The sequence below is a fragment of the Cibotium barometz genome, chromosome 62 (assembly GCF_041138505.1).
Source record: "Cibotium barometz isolate CiBa-2024 chromosome 62, ASM4113850v1, whole genome shotgun sequence".
In the NCBI taxonomy this organism is placed as follows: Eukaryota; Viridiplantae; Streptophyta; class Polypodiopsida; order Cyatheales; family Cibotiaceae; genus Cibotium; species Cibotium barometz.
The window spans coordinates 37,237,149-37,254,033 of record NC_141107.1 but is presented as its reverse complement, the minus strand read 5'-3'; the positions used below and the strand labels follow the sequence as shown (position 1 = coordinate 37,254,033).

Genomic DNA, 16,885 nt, shown 5'->3' with positions numbered 1-16,885 from the left:
ACTGTGGGCTTATGGGTTTTGCAGGTGGTAAGTGCGTCCACACTCAATTTACAGCTTACTTCATTTACTACTAAGGTTTATTGGTTTGCAGGTCCACGCTCATTAATAGTGGCCGGACAACTTATAATGCGTTCGCATTTGGCTGGACCAAAATTAATGAAGTCTGGACAGCTTATGGCCATTTCCCATTTGGTTTGACCTAAACTTATAGAAACAGGACAAATGGAGCACTATGGGCTGGACACCTACCTAGACACCTTATGGGGACACATGTCAGCCAGCATGTGTATCCACCAGGCCCCTGAGGTGGCACCTGAAAAAGGCGCCTCCCTCAAGAGGCCCTTTTGGGCTGTTTTACTCATTATTCAACATATTGGAGAGCTGGTTGGAGCTTTGGGAGTTGCTACAGGGCTGGTTGCTTGCTTCCTGGACTCACACAAGCTTGGACAACGATCCCCACACTCTTCTAAAGGGCTGGTTGGTAAATTTCAGACCTGCAATTTCTGGTTATTGCGAGTTTTGGGCTGGTTACAGGTGTCCAAAGTCAACTTGGACAATACAAGACAGCTCTAGGGACCTCCACAGGGCTGTAGGACCCTTTACAGGTGGATTTCTCGCGACAGAAAGGACTGGTTATTGCACAAAACAGGCCGGACAGCAATGGAATATGTGAGCATGGATGTGTCTCAAGGATTCCTGGTATAGCAGGTGCTTAGGGCAAGCATTGGGGACACTTGCTCGCGGAGAACACAGGTTTCTGGATCAGTTTCTCGCGTGGAAACATGGCCTAAAGATCCATTTACATCTTGTGCAGGGCGGAGTACCTGTGAGGATTGTGATACTCTTGTGCAGGGTGGATGTACATGTGAAGAGGCTTGTGCAGGGCGGATGTACCTGTGTGTAGGGCGGATGTACCTACAGATTCTCTTGTTTGAAATGTATTCATTCATAATGTATTTGGAAGAATCAGGTGCAGGTTGGTGGTGAATCCCGTGGCACCCGTAATCTTGTACTTTGCAGACTCTTTTGGTAATATAACCTAAGGGGGGGGGGTGGGGGTCAGCCTATCATCGGCCCCTTTATGTGGTGTACTGTCATTTTCAGCTTTGTGGTTGTAATGCTCAAGTGTTAAGTGCTCAGAACCTTGTTCACATTTATACGATTCCAATACACGCGTGCGCCTCCCGTTACATTGGTATCAGAGCGGGATCCTCTACTCATTCCCGCTTTGCTCCAAGAAGACATATCCGTTCTCGTGTTGAGCTTTCCACTCATTCGGAGAGTGTGGCTCAAGAGAGAGCGAAGAGGGATCGTGAATCTTCATCGCGGCATCATCACCATGGAGATGAACAGGATCTACATAGGGATGCACATAGAAGGAAGAAGCCTCGAGAGTTCAAGTCTGGTGACAAGGATGTAAAGTTTGAAAACTTTCAGGGATGGATGGACTCTACCAAAGCACTTGCTTTCATTAGACAGTTTGAGATAGCTTTTTGCAATGAAGACTTTTCGGAAAAGTCTATGCTCAGGCATGTGGGAATGCATCTCAAGGATACGGCAAGTGATTGGTGGCTTGCAAAAATACTTGATAGAAGTGCTGCCCCAACTTGGTCTTCTTTCAAAATTCAGTTTTATGATCAATTCTTACCACCAAACTTTGCAAAGGATGTATGCAAGGAGTGGGATTGGCTGTCCCAAGATGAGGGAGAGTCCGTTGCTTCATACATAGCAAAGTTTTGGAAAGTCCTTCTCAAGGTTACTCCCTTCATGAAGATTGGAGAGGACGAGAAGAAGAGAAAGTTTGAATCGGGGCTCCATCACATCATCCAACAAAGCTTGGGAGTGTACCCAAATAAGACCATACAAGAGCTTATACACTCAGCCATGATTGCGGAGAACTTGCACATGAAAGCACCCACAAATAAGCCATTTGCAGGTCAAAACAAGAGCAAATTCAGGGCTGGTTATGACCAGAAAAAGGGTGGACAGCCACCTAAGAATGCTCCCAAAGATGGCCGAGATGCAAAGGTTGACTCCAAAAAGAAGCCGGGGGGGTAAACGCCACAATTTTGGGCTCTCAAAACAGCAATTGGAAGAGTACAGGAAGGCTGGAAAATGCTTTAAGTGTGGCAGTAAAGATCATATATATCCTAAATGCCCACAGAATCCTAAGAATGCTGAGCCTAATGTGGAAAAACCTCTTGTGAATGTTGTACCCGATGTGCAGGGTAATACAGGGCATGAGCCCAAGAGTAGAGTCATATGCAAGGCTTGGGGCAAATTGAAGGATCAGCCCGCTTTGTTTCTTTTTGATGATGCTTCCACAGATAACTTTATATCCATACAGATGGCTGCTGCCATAGGTCTCAATGTGGAAGACATGGGAATGCAAATGAATGCAGATGCCGCCTTTGAGGGCAAACAGGTTGATGTAACTCCGGTCATTGGTAAGCTCCGTGTACATATACAGGACTACCTCGACCATGAGAGCTTTTTAGTGGCTCCTCTTACAGGTTGTGATGTTTTGTTGGGGATGCCCTGGCATCACCGTTTAGAGCATATTAAGGCTTACAAAGAGAAGAAAATCAGCTTTGTACATAGAGGCCGTGAGCACTCTATAGATGATGGTACTACTGGAAGTACCATACCTCTTGTAAGCCATGTACAAATTAATAAGGCAATAAAGAAATCAGCTTGTTCTTACTTAGTTTTTGTACGTGATACCATTGAACATTCTAGTGTTGATGTTAGTACATTAGATCAAAGACAAGCTTAACTTTTTGAATGAGTTCAAAGATTGTTTTGCGAATGCTTTGCCAGCAAGGTTGCCACCCGAGAGGCCGGAAGATCATTGCATAGATCTAATTCTTGGTAGCTCTCCACCTAATAGGCCACCATACAGGGTGAGTGCTAGTCAACAAGAAGAGATTATAGCACAGGTGAATGAACTTTTGGAAAAGGGTTTGATTCGGCCTAGTTCCTCGCCATATTGCTCGCCGGTACTTCTTGTTCAAAAGAAGGATGGTACTTACAGGATGTGTGTTGATTACCGTGCCCTCAATAAGATAACCATCAAGAATCGGTTTTCGATTCCGTGCATTGATGACATCTTGGACAAGCTTGAAGGTTCGGCATGTTTCAGCCGAATAGACCTCAAGAGTGGGTATCATCAAGTGAGAGTGACACCTCAAGATGTACACAAGACTGCATTTAGGACAGCCTTTGGTCTTTATGAGTTTTTGGTGGTGTCTTTTGGCCTTACAAATGCACCCGCTACCTTCAACAGGATGATGGACAGGGTGTTCAGAAAGCATAGAAAGTTCACGGGTATATTCTTTGATGACATTATTGTATTCTCAAAGAATGAAGCCCAACATCGTGAGCACCTGGCTATTGTGTTTAAAGAGCTAAAGGAAAATCAGCTCTACATAAATGCAAAAAAGAGTGAATTCTTCCTCCCAGAGATTCACTATCTTGGTCACATTGTATCAAAGGATGGTGTGCGCATGGATCCCGCAAAGATACAAGCCATGCAAGAATGGCCAGAGCTGAAATCAGTCCATGAAGTGAGGAGCTTCCTTGGTTTATGTGCTTACTACAGGAGGTTTGTCAAGCATTTTGCTTTCATTGCCGCTCCGTTACATGAGTTAACGAAGAAGAAAGCAATCTTTAAATGGACACAACAAGAGAGAGATGCCTTTCAAAAGTTGAAGAGTGCAATCATCTCGGGACCGGTACTCATTATTCCGGATTTGCACAAACCTTTTGTGGTGGAATGTGATGCATGTGGGGATTGCATAGGGGCTGTTTTGAACCAAGAAGGACATGCCATTGCCTATGAGAGCAGACGCTTGCAACATGCAGAGCTTCACTTACAGGTTTATGAGAAGGAGTTGTTGGCTGTAATTCATGCCCTTACTATTTGGAAACACTATCTTTTAGGGGCTGATTTTATGGTCAAAACTGATCATCAAAGTTTGAGATACTTTTTGACTCAAAGTAAGCTCTCAGAGAAGCATATGAGATGGGCAAATTTCCTCTCAATGTTTCATTTTCAGATTTTACACACTCCAGGGAAAAAGAATGTGGTGGCAGATGCCTTATCTAGACGACCACAGGTTCATGCTATTACAGTTGCATACCATGAGGACTTATCGGATATGCGTAATACTTATCATCTGGATGAGGATTTTGCACATGTATAGGCTGATTTGCAAGAGGGTATTGCTGTTCCATCTTATGTCATAAGAGATAGATATCTCATGATGCAAAATCGTATGTGTGTGGTAAAGAACCTTCGCCATAAGGTTATGGATGAGTGCCATGCTCCTCCACATGCCGGTCATAGAGGCATTTTGGCCACAGCACAAGCTTTGGAGAGGTATTTCTTTTGGCTAGATATTCGCAAGGATATTGAAGCATATGTACGTGAATGTATGGTATGTCAAAAGGTCAAGTTTGACCGACATAAAGCACCTGGATTGCTTTAGCCTTTGCCTATACCAAATGAACCATGGGAAAGCATTGCTATGGATTTCATTATGGATTTGCCAAGGACGCCACAGGGAAATGATGCTATTTGGACCATCATTGACAGGTTTAGCAAGCAGGCACATTTCATTCCCGTGCGCAAGACAATAAAGCCAGATCATATGGCTAGGATGTTTTTGGCATAGATATTCAAACACCATGGCATGCCTAAATCTATTGTGGGGGATAGAGATCCTAGAACCACAAGCTTATTTTGGCGCGCATTGTTTGACAATATGGGTACAAAGCTGAACTTCTCATCAGCTTACCATCCACAGACAGATGGGCAAAGTGAAATAGCAAATTCAGCTGTTCTCGACTTGCTGAAATCTTATGTATCTGACCGCAAATCGGATTGGGAGAAGTATTTACCACTTGTGGAGTTTGCCTACAACAATACGGTACATACTTCTACGGGCAAGGCGCCCTTTGAGATTATCTATGGCAAGGTGGTACTACCACCCATCCTTCGTACAAAGGATGAGATTTTTGCAGCAGATGAGTATGTCAGAGACTTGGATACTGCATTTGCACAGGTACGGACAGCCATAGAGAGGTCTCAAACCAAGAATAAAAAGGCAGCTGATAAGCATAGAAGGGATGTACAATTCAAACAAGGTGATTGGGTCTTGCTAAAATTTGAAAAGGCACGCCTTCGGAAGAGGCGAGGGAAAGAGGGAAAGTACCCTAAGCTTTCCAACAGGTACTATGGACCTTTTCAGATCTTGGAGAAGATCAATGATGTTGCGTTTCGGCTTGTACTCCCAGATCATTGGAACATGCATAATGCTTTTCATGTGAGCCTATTGAGGCCTTATGTGGGACCGACACCGTTTGAGCCGGTTTTGGAAGACCCACCCGAGGTGGATGAGCTGGAAGAGATTCTTCAACCTAAACAGATTGTTTTTCACAAGGAACGAAAGCTTGTGGGAGGCAAACTTGTTCGTAGGTACCTTGTGAAGTTCAAGAATTATTCAGCTTTGGATGCGAAATGGATGGATGAGGCCTACTTCGAGGATTACCCAGATCTTTTGAAGGCCTATTTGGAGGCTTTTCAGTTGTGGTCCACTGATTAGAACCCGGGGGGAATGTCACAAACCCCTATATTCTAGGGACATGCGGATGCGTGTCAGGCGTAGAAACATGCGGATGCATGTATGTTTTATACCTGGGCATGTGTATGGATCATATGAGTGGATGCATATGAGTCCAAGGACATGGCAGGACATTTGTGGACTTTCGGGCGGTGCCCGTGTGGATTCCGGCCATGCACACATGGTGTGTTATGATGGCAGGCGGAATATTTTCAAGTACAAGAATGATGATAGGTGGTTCTCCAAGTTTACATGTGCACAATGCATAAATGATGCATGCCATAACTTTATTTTACTTTGTGTGACATTGTCTTGCTGCCTGGACAATGCTTGTTATTTTGGCTTGTGAAGTCCGAGGGACCGGGGACGCCTGGGCACCTTGTGGACACGTGTGTGCACTCCTGTTTAGACCTAAAACTGTGGGCTTATGGGTTTTGCAGGTGGTAAGTGCGTCCACACTCAATTTACAGCTTACTTCATTTACTACTAAGGTTTATTGGTTTGCAGGTCCACACTCATTAATAAGTGGCCAGACAACTTATAATGCGTTCGCATTTGGTTGGACCAAAATTAATGAAGTCCGGACAGCTTATGGCCATTTCCCATTTGGTTTGACCTAAACTTATAGAAACAGGACAAATGGAGCACTATGGGCTGGACACCTACCTGGACACCTACCTGGACACCTTATGGGGACACATGTCAGCCAGCATGTGTATCCACCAGGCCCCTGAGGTGGCACCTGAAAAAGGCGCCTCCCTCAAGAGGCCCTTTTGGGCTGTTTTACTCATTATTCAACATATTGGAGAGCTGGTTGGAGCTTTGGGAGTTGCTACAGGGCTGGTTGCTTGCTTCCCGGACTCACACAAGCTTGGACAACGATCCCCACACTCTTCTAAAGGGCTGGTTGGTAAATTTCAGACCTGCAATTTCTGGTTATTGCGAGTTTTGGGCTGGTTACAGGTGTCCAAAGTCAACTTGGACAGTACAGGACAGCTCTAGGGACCTCCACAGGGCTGTAGGACCCTTTACAGGTGGATTTCTCGCGACAGAAAGTTGCTGTTTTGGACTGGTTATTGCACAAAACAGGCCGGACAGCAATGGAATATGTGAGCATGGATGTGTCTCAAGGATTCCTGGTATAGCAGGTGCTTAGGGCAAGCATTGGGGACACTTGCTCGCGGAGAACACAGGTTTCTGGATCAGTTTCTCGCGTGGAAACAGGGACTAAAGATCCATTTACATCTTGTGCAGGGCGGAGTACCTGTGAGGATTGTGATACTCTTGTGCAGGGCGGATGTACCTGTGAAGAGGCTTGTGCAGGGCAGATGTACCTGTGTGTAGGGCGGATGTACCTATAGATTCTCTTGTTTGAAATGTATTCATTCATAATGTATTCATTCATAATGTATTTGGAAGAATCAGGTGCAGGCTGGTGGTGAATCCCGAGGCACCTGTAATCTTGTACTTTGCAGACTCTTTTGGTAATATAACCTAAAGGGGGGGGGGTCAGCCTATCATCGGCCCCTTTATGTGGTGTACTGTCATTTTCAGCTTTGTGGTTGTAATGCTCAAGTGTTAAGTGCTCAGAATCTTGTTCACATTTATACGATTCCAATACACTTGTCCGTCTCCCGTTACACATTCTCTCTCTCTCTCTCTCTCTCTCTCTCTCTCTCTCTCTTTTCAGGATTTTATGGTAGGCACTAGGCCGGTTGGAATAGCAGTGGATCATGCTATCTTGTCCTTCACTCTCACATTTCAGTGCAGCACCGCTCCATTGGGACAGGTCTCCACACACACTCGTTATACCTTTACGAGGGAGACTGACACCGTATACACGGATGAGATATACAGACGCCTATGTGCCGAGGAGTCGGGACGGCCATTAGATGAGCTCACTCAGATATTGATAGAGACGCTTCATGCTGCAGCATCAGAGGCATATCCCCATAGTCAGCCTACACAGAGACGATCTGGGAACATGCCCCAGAACAGTTGGCATGATGAGGAGTGCATAGAGATGAGGATCAGATTACAGAGAAAGGTGCTCATGGGTGTTACCACTCACAGACAGTCACGGATTACCTTCCGGCACCTAGTGCGACGGAAGAAGAGGACTTATCTTGCTCAGTTAGAGAGGGATTTCTACCAGTTGTTTATGAGTCAGGACTCAGGCGAGGCATGGAGACTATTCCATGAGCATTCACCATCACCAACCATTACCTCCACAGAGATTTGGGGTGAGTATGCAGCATCCCTGTACACAGCACCAGGACAGCCGCCCCTGCCAGACCCATCGGAGCCATGCCCAGAGACGTGTGCTTTCTTTACTGCTGAGATGGTAAGGAAAGCTATTGACAGGAGGAGGAATGGGAGAGCATATGATCATGATGGTTTGGTAGCAGAGCACTTTATTCATGCCAGAGATATGCTTGCAGAGCTTATTGCTATGATGTTTAACCGAGCCATGTGTGAGGGTTTTTCCTGAGACTTGGAATATGTCCACGATTGTGCCTATCTTCAAGTCAGGGGATCCTATGCTTCCTGGGAATTATCGTACCATCATGATTGGTCACACATTGGCTAGATTATATGCATCTATTCTTGAGCAGGAGTTGAGTAGATGGGCAGAGAGAGAGGGCATACGTGCATCAGGGCAGGCAGGGTTCAGGAGAGGTTTCTCCACTCTTGACCATATCTTGACACTCAGAGCTATTATTGAGGAGGGCAGATTATATGGCAGGAGGATTTACTGTTGCTTTGTGGATTTCCGCAAAGCTTTTGACACAGTACCGAGAGCCAGACTGATGCACAGACTACAGGAGATGGGAGTGCCCACAGAGCTGATTTGGGGAATCATGGCTTTATACAGGACATTTGTGGGGCAGGTACGTACTACCCAGGGTGTATCTGAGATGGTTCACTCCACTATTGGGGTGAAACAGGGCTGCCCCCTTTCCCCCACCTTATTTGGGATGTATGTGGATGAGGTTTCGGACTATGTAGAGCGGGAGGGTGACAGAGGAGCACAGCTAGCAGGGACATGGATTCCGCTGTTATTGTATGCTGATGATATTGTGCTGATCTCAGATTCTCCAGAGGGGATGCAGCGTCATTTGGATGCATTACACATGTTTGCAGAGGACAGTGGATTGTCTGTTAACCTTGGTAAAACCAAGGTGATGGTGTTTAACACCACAGCACAGTGGGTTAGGAGGTCAATGCCCACCTTTACATATGGTCAGGAGACAGTGGAGTATACAGATGCATATACTTACCTTGGTGTGGTTTTTAGTGGCCCACTATTTTCCTTGAGGAGAGCAGCGGAGACCAGATTGACCAGAGCTTATGCAGCATTGGGGAGACTAGAGAGGATGTGTTTGCAGGTTCAATTTCAGGAACCTCGAACAAAGCTCTGGCTCTTTGACACTTTGGTCACTTCAGCCATGCTGTATGGAGTGGAGATATGGGGATCCTCAGTGGATCACCACAGCCGAGCTGGTAGCACTGATGGATGGAGACGTATGGAGAGGTCCTTGGTTTCTATGATTTCCCGAATGATTAGGGCCAAGGCCTCCGTACCACATGATATTATCCGTGCAGAGATGGTTGCCCCCCCATTGGTAGTAGAGGCACTCACTCGATCAGTCTCCTTTATACATAGCACTTGGGCTCTCCCTAGAGACAGTTATGCTCGCTTAGCCCTGGAGTCTTCACGATAGTTGGCATCACAGGGAGACGGATCATGTTGGTATGCACAGATGACAGCTTTGTTCCAACTGCATGGCTTTAGTATGGACAGGCTACCTCCATTTCAGTACTCCGTGGATGCACCCTCCCTCTCTCTCACACGGGCAGAGATTACCAGACTTATCAGGCAAGACGTTGACTCAGCTGGACACTAGGAGGACATGGATACAGCTGGCACACGAGCTTGGTACGAAGATGGCTTTCTATAGAGATCATCTTCTCCAGCTCACGGAGGATGGGTTTGTGATTAGACCCAGCTACATGGATACTCATCTTTCTCATGGGGTACGGTGTGCTATTGGTCAGATGCGCACATCCTCACACCAGCTAGAGATTGAGACTGGCAGATTCAGAGGAGTACCAGCTGAGGCCAGGATTTGTCAGCTGTGCCAGATGGAGCCAGAGACAGAGTTACATTACATATGTCACTGTCCAGTATATTATGAGATACGAGGCCGTTTTCACTGCCTGTTCAGAGAGGGCTTTGGACCACTTTCTAGAGTCATGAGATACCAGGATCAGAGATGCCTCGGATTGTACTTGCTGGAGCTGTGTAGACATAGAGAGGGTCTCCTGAGAGGGAGGGGATCAGAGAGGGAGAGACACCTACAGAGGCAGATTACAGACTTCTTTCGACCAGAGATTGAGCAGTCAGGTCAGCAGGCATTGCAGCTAGCCCCAGAGTACAGCCGCACCAGAGGTACACTGATTGATCGGGCTATAGAGCTGGGGCGGTCCAGGCGCCCCAAGATGAGAGGCCCATCTCGACACCGGCGGAGACTACAACAGAGGATCAGGACCATACTAGCACGGCATGGGAGACGTCCAGTCAGAGTACTCACCATGGAGGACATTGAGGATATCCGCCATCGACCGATGAGAGACATCTTTGGATAGTGATGTGTATGATGCTTACCTTTGTTGCTGGAGTTTTCCTCCCACATGTTATCCATTAGGAGCTCCTGGTACCGTACTTTTCCTCATAGTTGTTTCAGTTTCAGTTAGTTGTTTAATTGTTTTTAGCTTTCCTTACACAGACATTGTATCAGATCCACCAATTGTTGTAACCTTTTTGGTCTCATAGGTCATTTTGGCCTTTTGAAGACGTTAATATATCATTTCATTTCATTTCATTTCTCGCTGGGCGAACAAAAGAAGGTGCTGGACAGGGTTCTGAACCAACATGAAAATCCCCATGGAAAGAACAACAAGATTGAAGAACTGGCAGCCCAGGTGAACCACCAGGAAGAGGTGATTCAGATGTTGAAAGAGACCCAGCTGCAACAAACAGGAATGCCAGAGGCTGCCCCAATAATAGGGAAACTCCGGGCAGAAATGGAAGCCCTAAAGGCTACGGTTAAGGACCATATAGTGGAGGAAGGGGAACTGAATATTCAGGAGGGTTTAAGGACTGACTTGGAGCAGTTGAAAGCTGCGAGTGATAAGCTGCGGGACAGCGCCGTCCCAAATAGGGACGCAGGGTCTATGAGACCAAACACCTGAGGTTGGCAGTATGGAACTGCAATGGCACGCTGTGGTCGAATCCAGGAGGCTTGAGCGAGATTCTCACAGGCAGGGATGTCATTTTTTATACAGAGACTCATCAGAACCCTGAGAGGGGCTTACCATACATAGCTGGGTATGAGTGGGAGTCAGCTTTTCGAGGCGAGACCCGCACATCAGGAGGAGTATGTGGCTCTGTTTGGGGGGGGGGGGGATAGCTGTCCTTTTTAGATCCCATCTCCGACAGATTCTCAGCATCGTCCTGAAAGATGAGGATGCACAGTATCTTTGGGTGCGGCTACAGATTAGCAGTGACAGAGTCATTGAAACTCGCGGCAGTGCCCGGGGGACTAGGGCCTTTTTGTTGATACCATCAATGCATGTTAAAACACTTAAACATGGCCACAACCTTAACACATATCCATCATCACTTTGCATAAAACATAAAGCTGGACAAAACATCCACAAATGCTGAAAATGGAGCTTGCACACGTGACACCGCATAGAGGTCGGAATGGGCCGACCCTCCCTTGGAGTATTTTATTACCCAAGGAGAATAATATCATGTACAAGCTTTGAAGGCCTTACTCTCCCCACGGGAGATGCCGGATTATCCATATACAAATGCCATAACACAGCCCAACACAAGGCTACCAAGCCGGAACATAGGCTGTAGAAATGCCGAGCCAACAATATAATCCATATACCTCCGTGTGGGTACTGATTCTTCCCCAAAAACCACGGGTCTTCATGCAATAGAGCTGGTAGGCAAGTACAACTCTCCATTCAGCCGGTTCAGCAGGTACAATGGCTGGTACAACAAGTATAGTGGTTGGTACAGCAGGTACAGTGGCTGGTACAGTTGGTACGGTGGTTGGTGCAGCAGGTACAGCAAGTACAAATGCTGGTACAGCAAGTACGGTTGCTGGTACGGTGGCTGGTACAAATGCTGGTACAGCAAGTACAGTGGTTGGTACAGCCGGTACGGTGGCTGGTACAGCCAGTACGATGGCTGGTACAGCAGGTACAGCAAATACAAATGCTGGTGCAACAAGTACAATGGCTAGAAATCATAATAAATGATTAAATACCCTTGCCTTAAGTATTTCTTCGCGATGGAAGCCTCCAAAACAGTCCCCAACAGCTGGTATTCTTCATGGGCAGCCTTCAAGAGAGTAGCCATCATTAGGGCAGCCTGTAACGGTGGTAGAGGCTAGTGTGCAGCAAGAGAGCCTCTATTAATGAAGAGAGAGGGCTCCAATTTATAGATTTGGGCCTCCCATGAGCTAAAATGGCAAGAGAAGGCTACGATGACAAGTGGAGAGCCACACAATAGCTGAAGTGACAAGTGTGAGGCCACTTGTCTCACTTTGACCCACTTTCTAACAAGTGTTAGGCCACTTGTCTCACTTTGGTCCCTTTCTTGCCACATGTCCCAATCTAAGAGATGGGTCCTTCCATAAACTTTATCTCTAAAAATATCCCAACTGGTAGACATTCTGTCATAGGCACTTTGCCAACTCTTGGTATCTCCTCAATTCCAGATGTAATGACGTGAACAGAATTTCCATCGGAGTCGGGCCAAAAATAGCAACTCTCCTAAATTTTAGGAGTGTGGTCCTTTGTATTCTAGGATAATCCCCCATTCCCAAAGCTTGTACTTTCCAAATATTTAAACATCCTGGAGTCCACCAGACCTCTTTCAGATTGGGAAATGTCCAGGCTGGTGACAGTCATCCACATTGCTGTGTGTTATTTTGCACCACGCCACTCCCCTTAGGCCGCACGGCATGGCCAGTCACCGTACTTACCATTATATGGGGATATCATCGAGTTCTCACAGTTGCGGGAAGTTCTCTTGCTCGGGGATTTCAACGCCAGGATGGGAAGCCAGTAGGTCCCACTACTCGATCTAGACGACCCTATCAGACTACAGGAGCTGGACATCACTGACATAGGGTTGCAGCGATTATCACAGGACTGTGAGGAGGTCACAGTGTATGGGAGATATTTCTTAGAGATGGGAGCTGCACATGGTCTCGTTATCTATAACGGGATGTCGCGATGGCTCTCCTCCGGCTCCCTCACCTCCTTCCCTCACTCAGGAGGTACTAGCACTGTGGACTACCTTATGGGATCTTCGGCTTGGCACACCTTCTCCCTGACTTCTCCATTCCGCCACCCCCTTTTGAAGCTGACCATGCCTATCTCGCTTTCACTCTTACCTGCACACCACCCGTCCCTCCACCACCACCCCCCATCTCACATTACACTCAGGTCCTTTTTGATCACGAGCTTGACCTTGTTTACTCCAACCACATCTACTGCCAACTCCAAGATGTGAAACCTACTGTCCCCCTATCCACCCTCACAGCACAGCTCACCACCATACTCCACACATCCGCCACTGCTTCTTTCATTTGCACGCGGCAGCCTGCCGCCAAGCCACCTTGCGGTTCCATGCCCCAGAACTATTGGTATGATGACGAATGCAGGGCCACACGCTCTCGTCTTAAGCATGAGGTACGGAATCACAAAGCGCCAGGCGCAACGTTTTTCTCAACGGCTCACCCAACGCAAGAAACGGGAGTTCTATGCTCAGAAAGAGGATGAGTTATACCGACTTTTCTTAGGGCCTAACTGCAAAGAGGCTTGGAGGAAACTCCGAGAACATCGCCCACCTGCCCAGACACATGGCACTCATATGCACACTCCCTCTATCATATCCCCCATCAGCCACCCTTGCCCCCACCACCAGATCCCCGTCCCACCACCTCCACCTTCTTCACAAAGGGCATGGTCCTTAAGGCCATTCGTAGACTACGCAATGGGCGAGCCCAAGATCACGAGGGACTCATTGCCGAGTACATCTCACATGCCGATGATACCCTAGCGCCCCTACTAGCCTACATGTTCAATACAGCCCTTTGTGAAGGATTTCCACCCTCTTGGTCCACCAACACCATCATCCCCATCCTCAAAGCTGGGGAGATCCTCTTGATCCTAATAACTACAGGACGATCATGATTGGCCACACATTGGCCAAACTCTCTGGATCAGTGCTAGAGGCGGAGCTCAGTTCATTTGCAGAGAGCCAGGGATGCAGAGCCTTAGGACAGGTTGGCTTTCGGAGGAGCTACTCTACCCTTGACCACATTGTCACCCTCCGTGCCATCATTGAGGAGGGTAGAGCACGGCATCAGAAGATTTACTATTGGTTTGTGGATTTCCAGCTTTTGATACTGTACCCCGAGCTCGCCTCCTACACCTTCTATAGGACATCGGAGTCCCATCTGAGATGGTTTGGAGCATCATCGCCCTCTATGAATCCGCCACCGGACGAGTGAGAGCCCTAGGACGTACATCACAAGAGATTTCCAGCACTATTGGGGTGAAACAGGGCTGCCCTCTATCACCCACTCTTTTCGGCCTCTACATTGATTCGAGCTTCATTGATGGATTAGGTGGGGCTGGTCCCACACTGGCAGGCATATTGATCCCCATACTACTTTATGCAGATGACATTGTCCTCCTCTCATACTCAGCCGAAGGGCTTTAGAGACAATTTAATGCCTTACATGACTTTTGCACTCAGTGGGACCTCTCTGTTAACCTTGGTAAAAACCAAGGTAATGGTCTTCAATACCTCTCGCCCCTTCACATCCAGATTGAGCTTCACATATAGAGGGGATCATGTGGAGATTGTCTCATCCTATGTCTACCTTGGTGTCACTTTCAGTGGCCCACGCTTTACCATGGTTTCCGCAGCACATGCCAGAGTGACGTGGGGATATATGCAACCTTGAGCTTAATTGAGCGGTAGTGCTTCTAGGCACATTTCCAGGAGCCCAGGATGAAGGGCTAGCTTTTTTGACACCCTCGTCACACCTTCCTTGATGTATGGAGCAGCCTTCTGGGGGCAGATTTATCCGATGAGGATTGGCAGCGAGTTGAGAGGCCCCAAGTCATGATGTTCTCCCGTATGATCCGCAACAAACCATTAGTCCCACACCAGATTATCCAGGCAGAGTGTGCCGCACCAGACACCTTCTTGAGAGAGCCTCGGCCCCAGGCACCCCGCCCCCTCCCTCGCCAGCCAACCATCACCAGTTTCTTCCGGACCGTGGAGGTGGAGGACACCGACATAGTGGATCTTGTGGACCCTCCACGAGCTGCTCTAGACCTGCCCCGCCCAAGAGGGGTTACCTCAGACCGAGCCTCTGCACTCCAGTGTGCCCAACGGCCCCCCCCCCCCCCCCCCCCCCCCCCCCCCCTCCCTCCCGGGGTCACGATCCCAGATCCAGGGCCATCGAGCTACCTTTCCACGTGACATAGCTGAGGGAGACCTCTCGGCCATACTCATTAGCCCCATGCTTGATGTTTTGGAGAGTGGTATACCATCTACTCGGAGCTAATGTTGCTCTCATGTTTCTATGTTCTTAGTATTCCATGATGAGTTTCCATGGACAGTTTTGTATCACCCCAGTGACATAGCTATGTTTATGTTTTCTTTCTGTTTTATTTTCCATTCCATGATGAGATATGCCATGGACATTATTGTATCACTTTGGTCTCATAGGCCCATTGGGTCTTTAGTAGACGCTTAATATCTCTCTCTCTCTCTCTCTCTCTCTCTCTCTCTCTCTCTCTCCCCACACACACACACACGCACACCCCCCATGGAGCACTTTCATCTTCCTTTAGCTCCAGCTTGGGAACCTATAACCCTGATTCCATTACACATTGTCCAAGATAGTGAATCTCTGAGAGGATCTGGCATTACAAACCTCTGTGTCTTTTTCTACCCCCCTGCACTGTTGTTGCCTGTCTCCGAAAGCAGCCAACCAAAAAGGGATTATTCCCTCATGTTATTTGTTTCTCATAGACCTCTGATGAGGGTTCTTCAAAATAATAATATCCTCTTCAACCCATGGTGAAAAGGGTTCATGTAAGGTTCACTCAAAAATGTTTCGGGAACTGTGGGTCATTGTCAAATTAAGATTGCTGAGAAGTTGCTGCTTCTATGGGAACTTAATGACTTTCTTTGAAGGGTGGAATTGAGGTGTTTTTTCCCTTGTTCTCTGTAGATGTGGTCCATTTTTTCTTTTTTAGAAACCACTTACTATTCAGCTTTACAACTTTGTTACTATTTGTTGAGTTTCCTTTAAACCCTAATGTTGTGTATGGGCCAGCTGCTTTGGTCTTTCTGTCTTTCTCAGGTGATGGAAGCAGCTGATGGGAGATCTTTCCGTTTAACGAATACAATTCCTGGCGTAGGAGGAGGAGTGTTGGATTACAAGATGCAGGCTAGCATTGGGGATGCAGGGTTAGCAAACTCTATGCTGGTTATGACTTGGGACTAAGAATTGGAAAAATACTTTAGTTCATGTAATTTTGAATCAGTGGTGCATTAGTTAGGGCACTGTTCTTCACTATCAATTCCAAGCTGTATCATAAATGCTTATTGTGGATCCTTTTGTTCAAAATTTTTTTGGGCCTTTCTGAGAGTAGCCACGGTTTTCACCCTTTTTTGGCCTACTGCTGACATAATTGGAGCTGTTGCTATGTCTGTTGCAATGTGATTCAAAGGTAAATCCTTTTGCAGCTTTGAGTAAATGATTTTCAATTCCTTGTTGCAAAGTGATTCAAAGGTAAAACCTTTTGCTGCTTTGAGTATATGATTTTTAATTCCCTGTTACTTCGAACAGTAGGTGCACAAGTACAACCAACCGACTACATAGGTAAAACATCAGGCTGGTACGTTGTACACAGGCTGTACAGGGCAGGTACCGCAGCAGTATGGACATGTCAAGTAGGGCACGGACAGAAAGTGCTTCCCATTCTATTTATAATTATTTATCAGGGCATGTGAACCTTAGCATTTAGGGTAAAAATCAATGTTCCCACCTAAATATTAAATTTTCAAAGATAAAAAATTTACCTATCTCAGAGCAATTTTTCCATGTGTTTACTCTATTCACACATTTTTTGCTTCTTCAAAAATT

The 16,885-nt window shown here is 46.9% G+C and overlaps 1 protein-coding gene across 2 annotated transcripts in view; it reads left to right on the top strand.

Annotated features, from left to right (window-relative positions):
- LOC147604433 (plant UBX domain-containing protein 7-like) overlaps positions 1 to 16,488 on the top strand; it is a 63,035-nt gene extending 46,547 nt beyond the window's left edge. For both annotated transcript variants that reach the window (XM_086795146.1, XM_086795145.1), the window contains exon 10: positions 16,073 to 16,488. In XM_086795146.1, coding sequence (XP_086651272.1) covers positions 16,073 to 16,243 — 171 coding nt within the window. In that variant the 3' untranslated portion in view covers positions 16,244 to 16,488. The remainder of the gene's footprint in view (positions 1 to 16,072) is intronic.
- Positions 16,489 to 16,885: the final 397 nt, after the last annotated feature.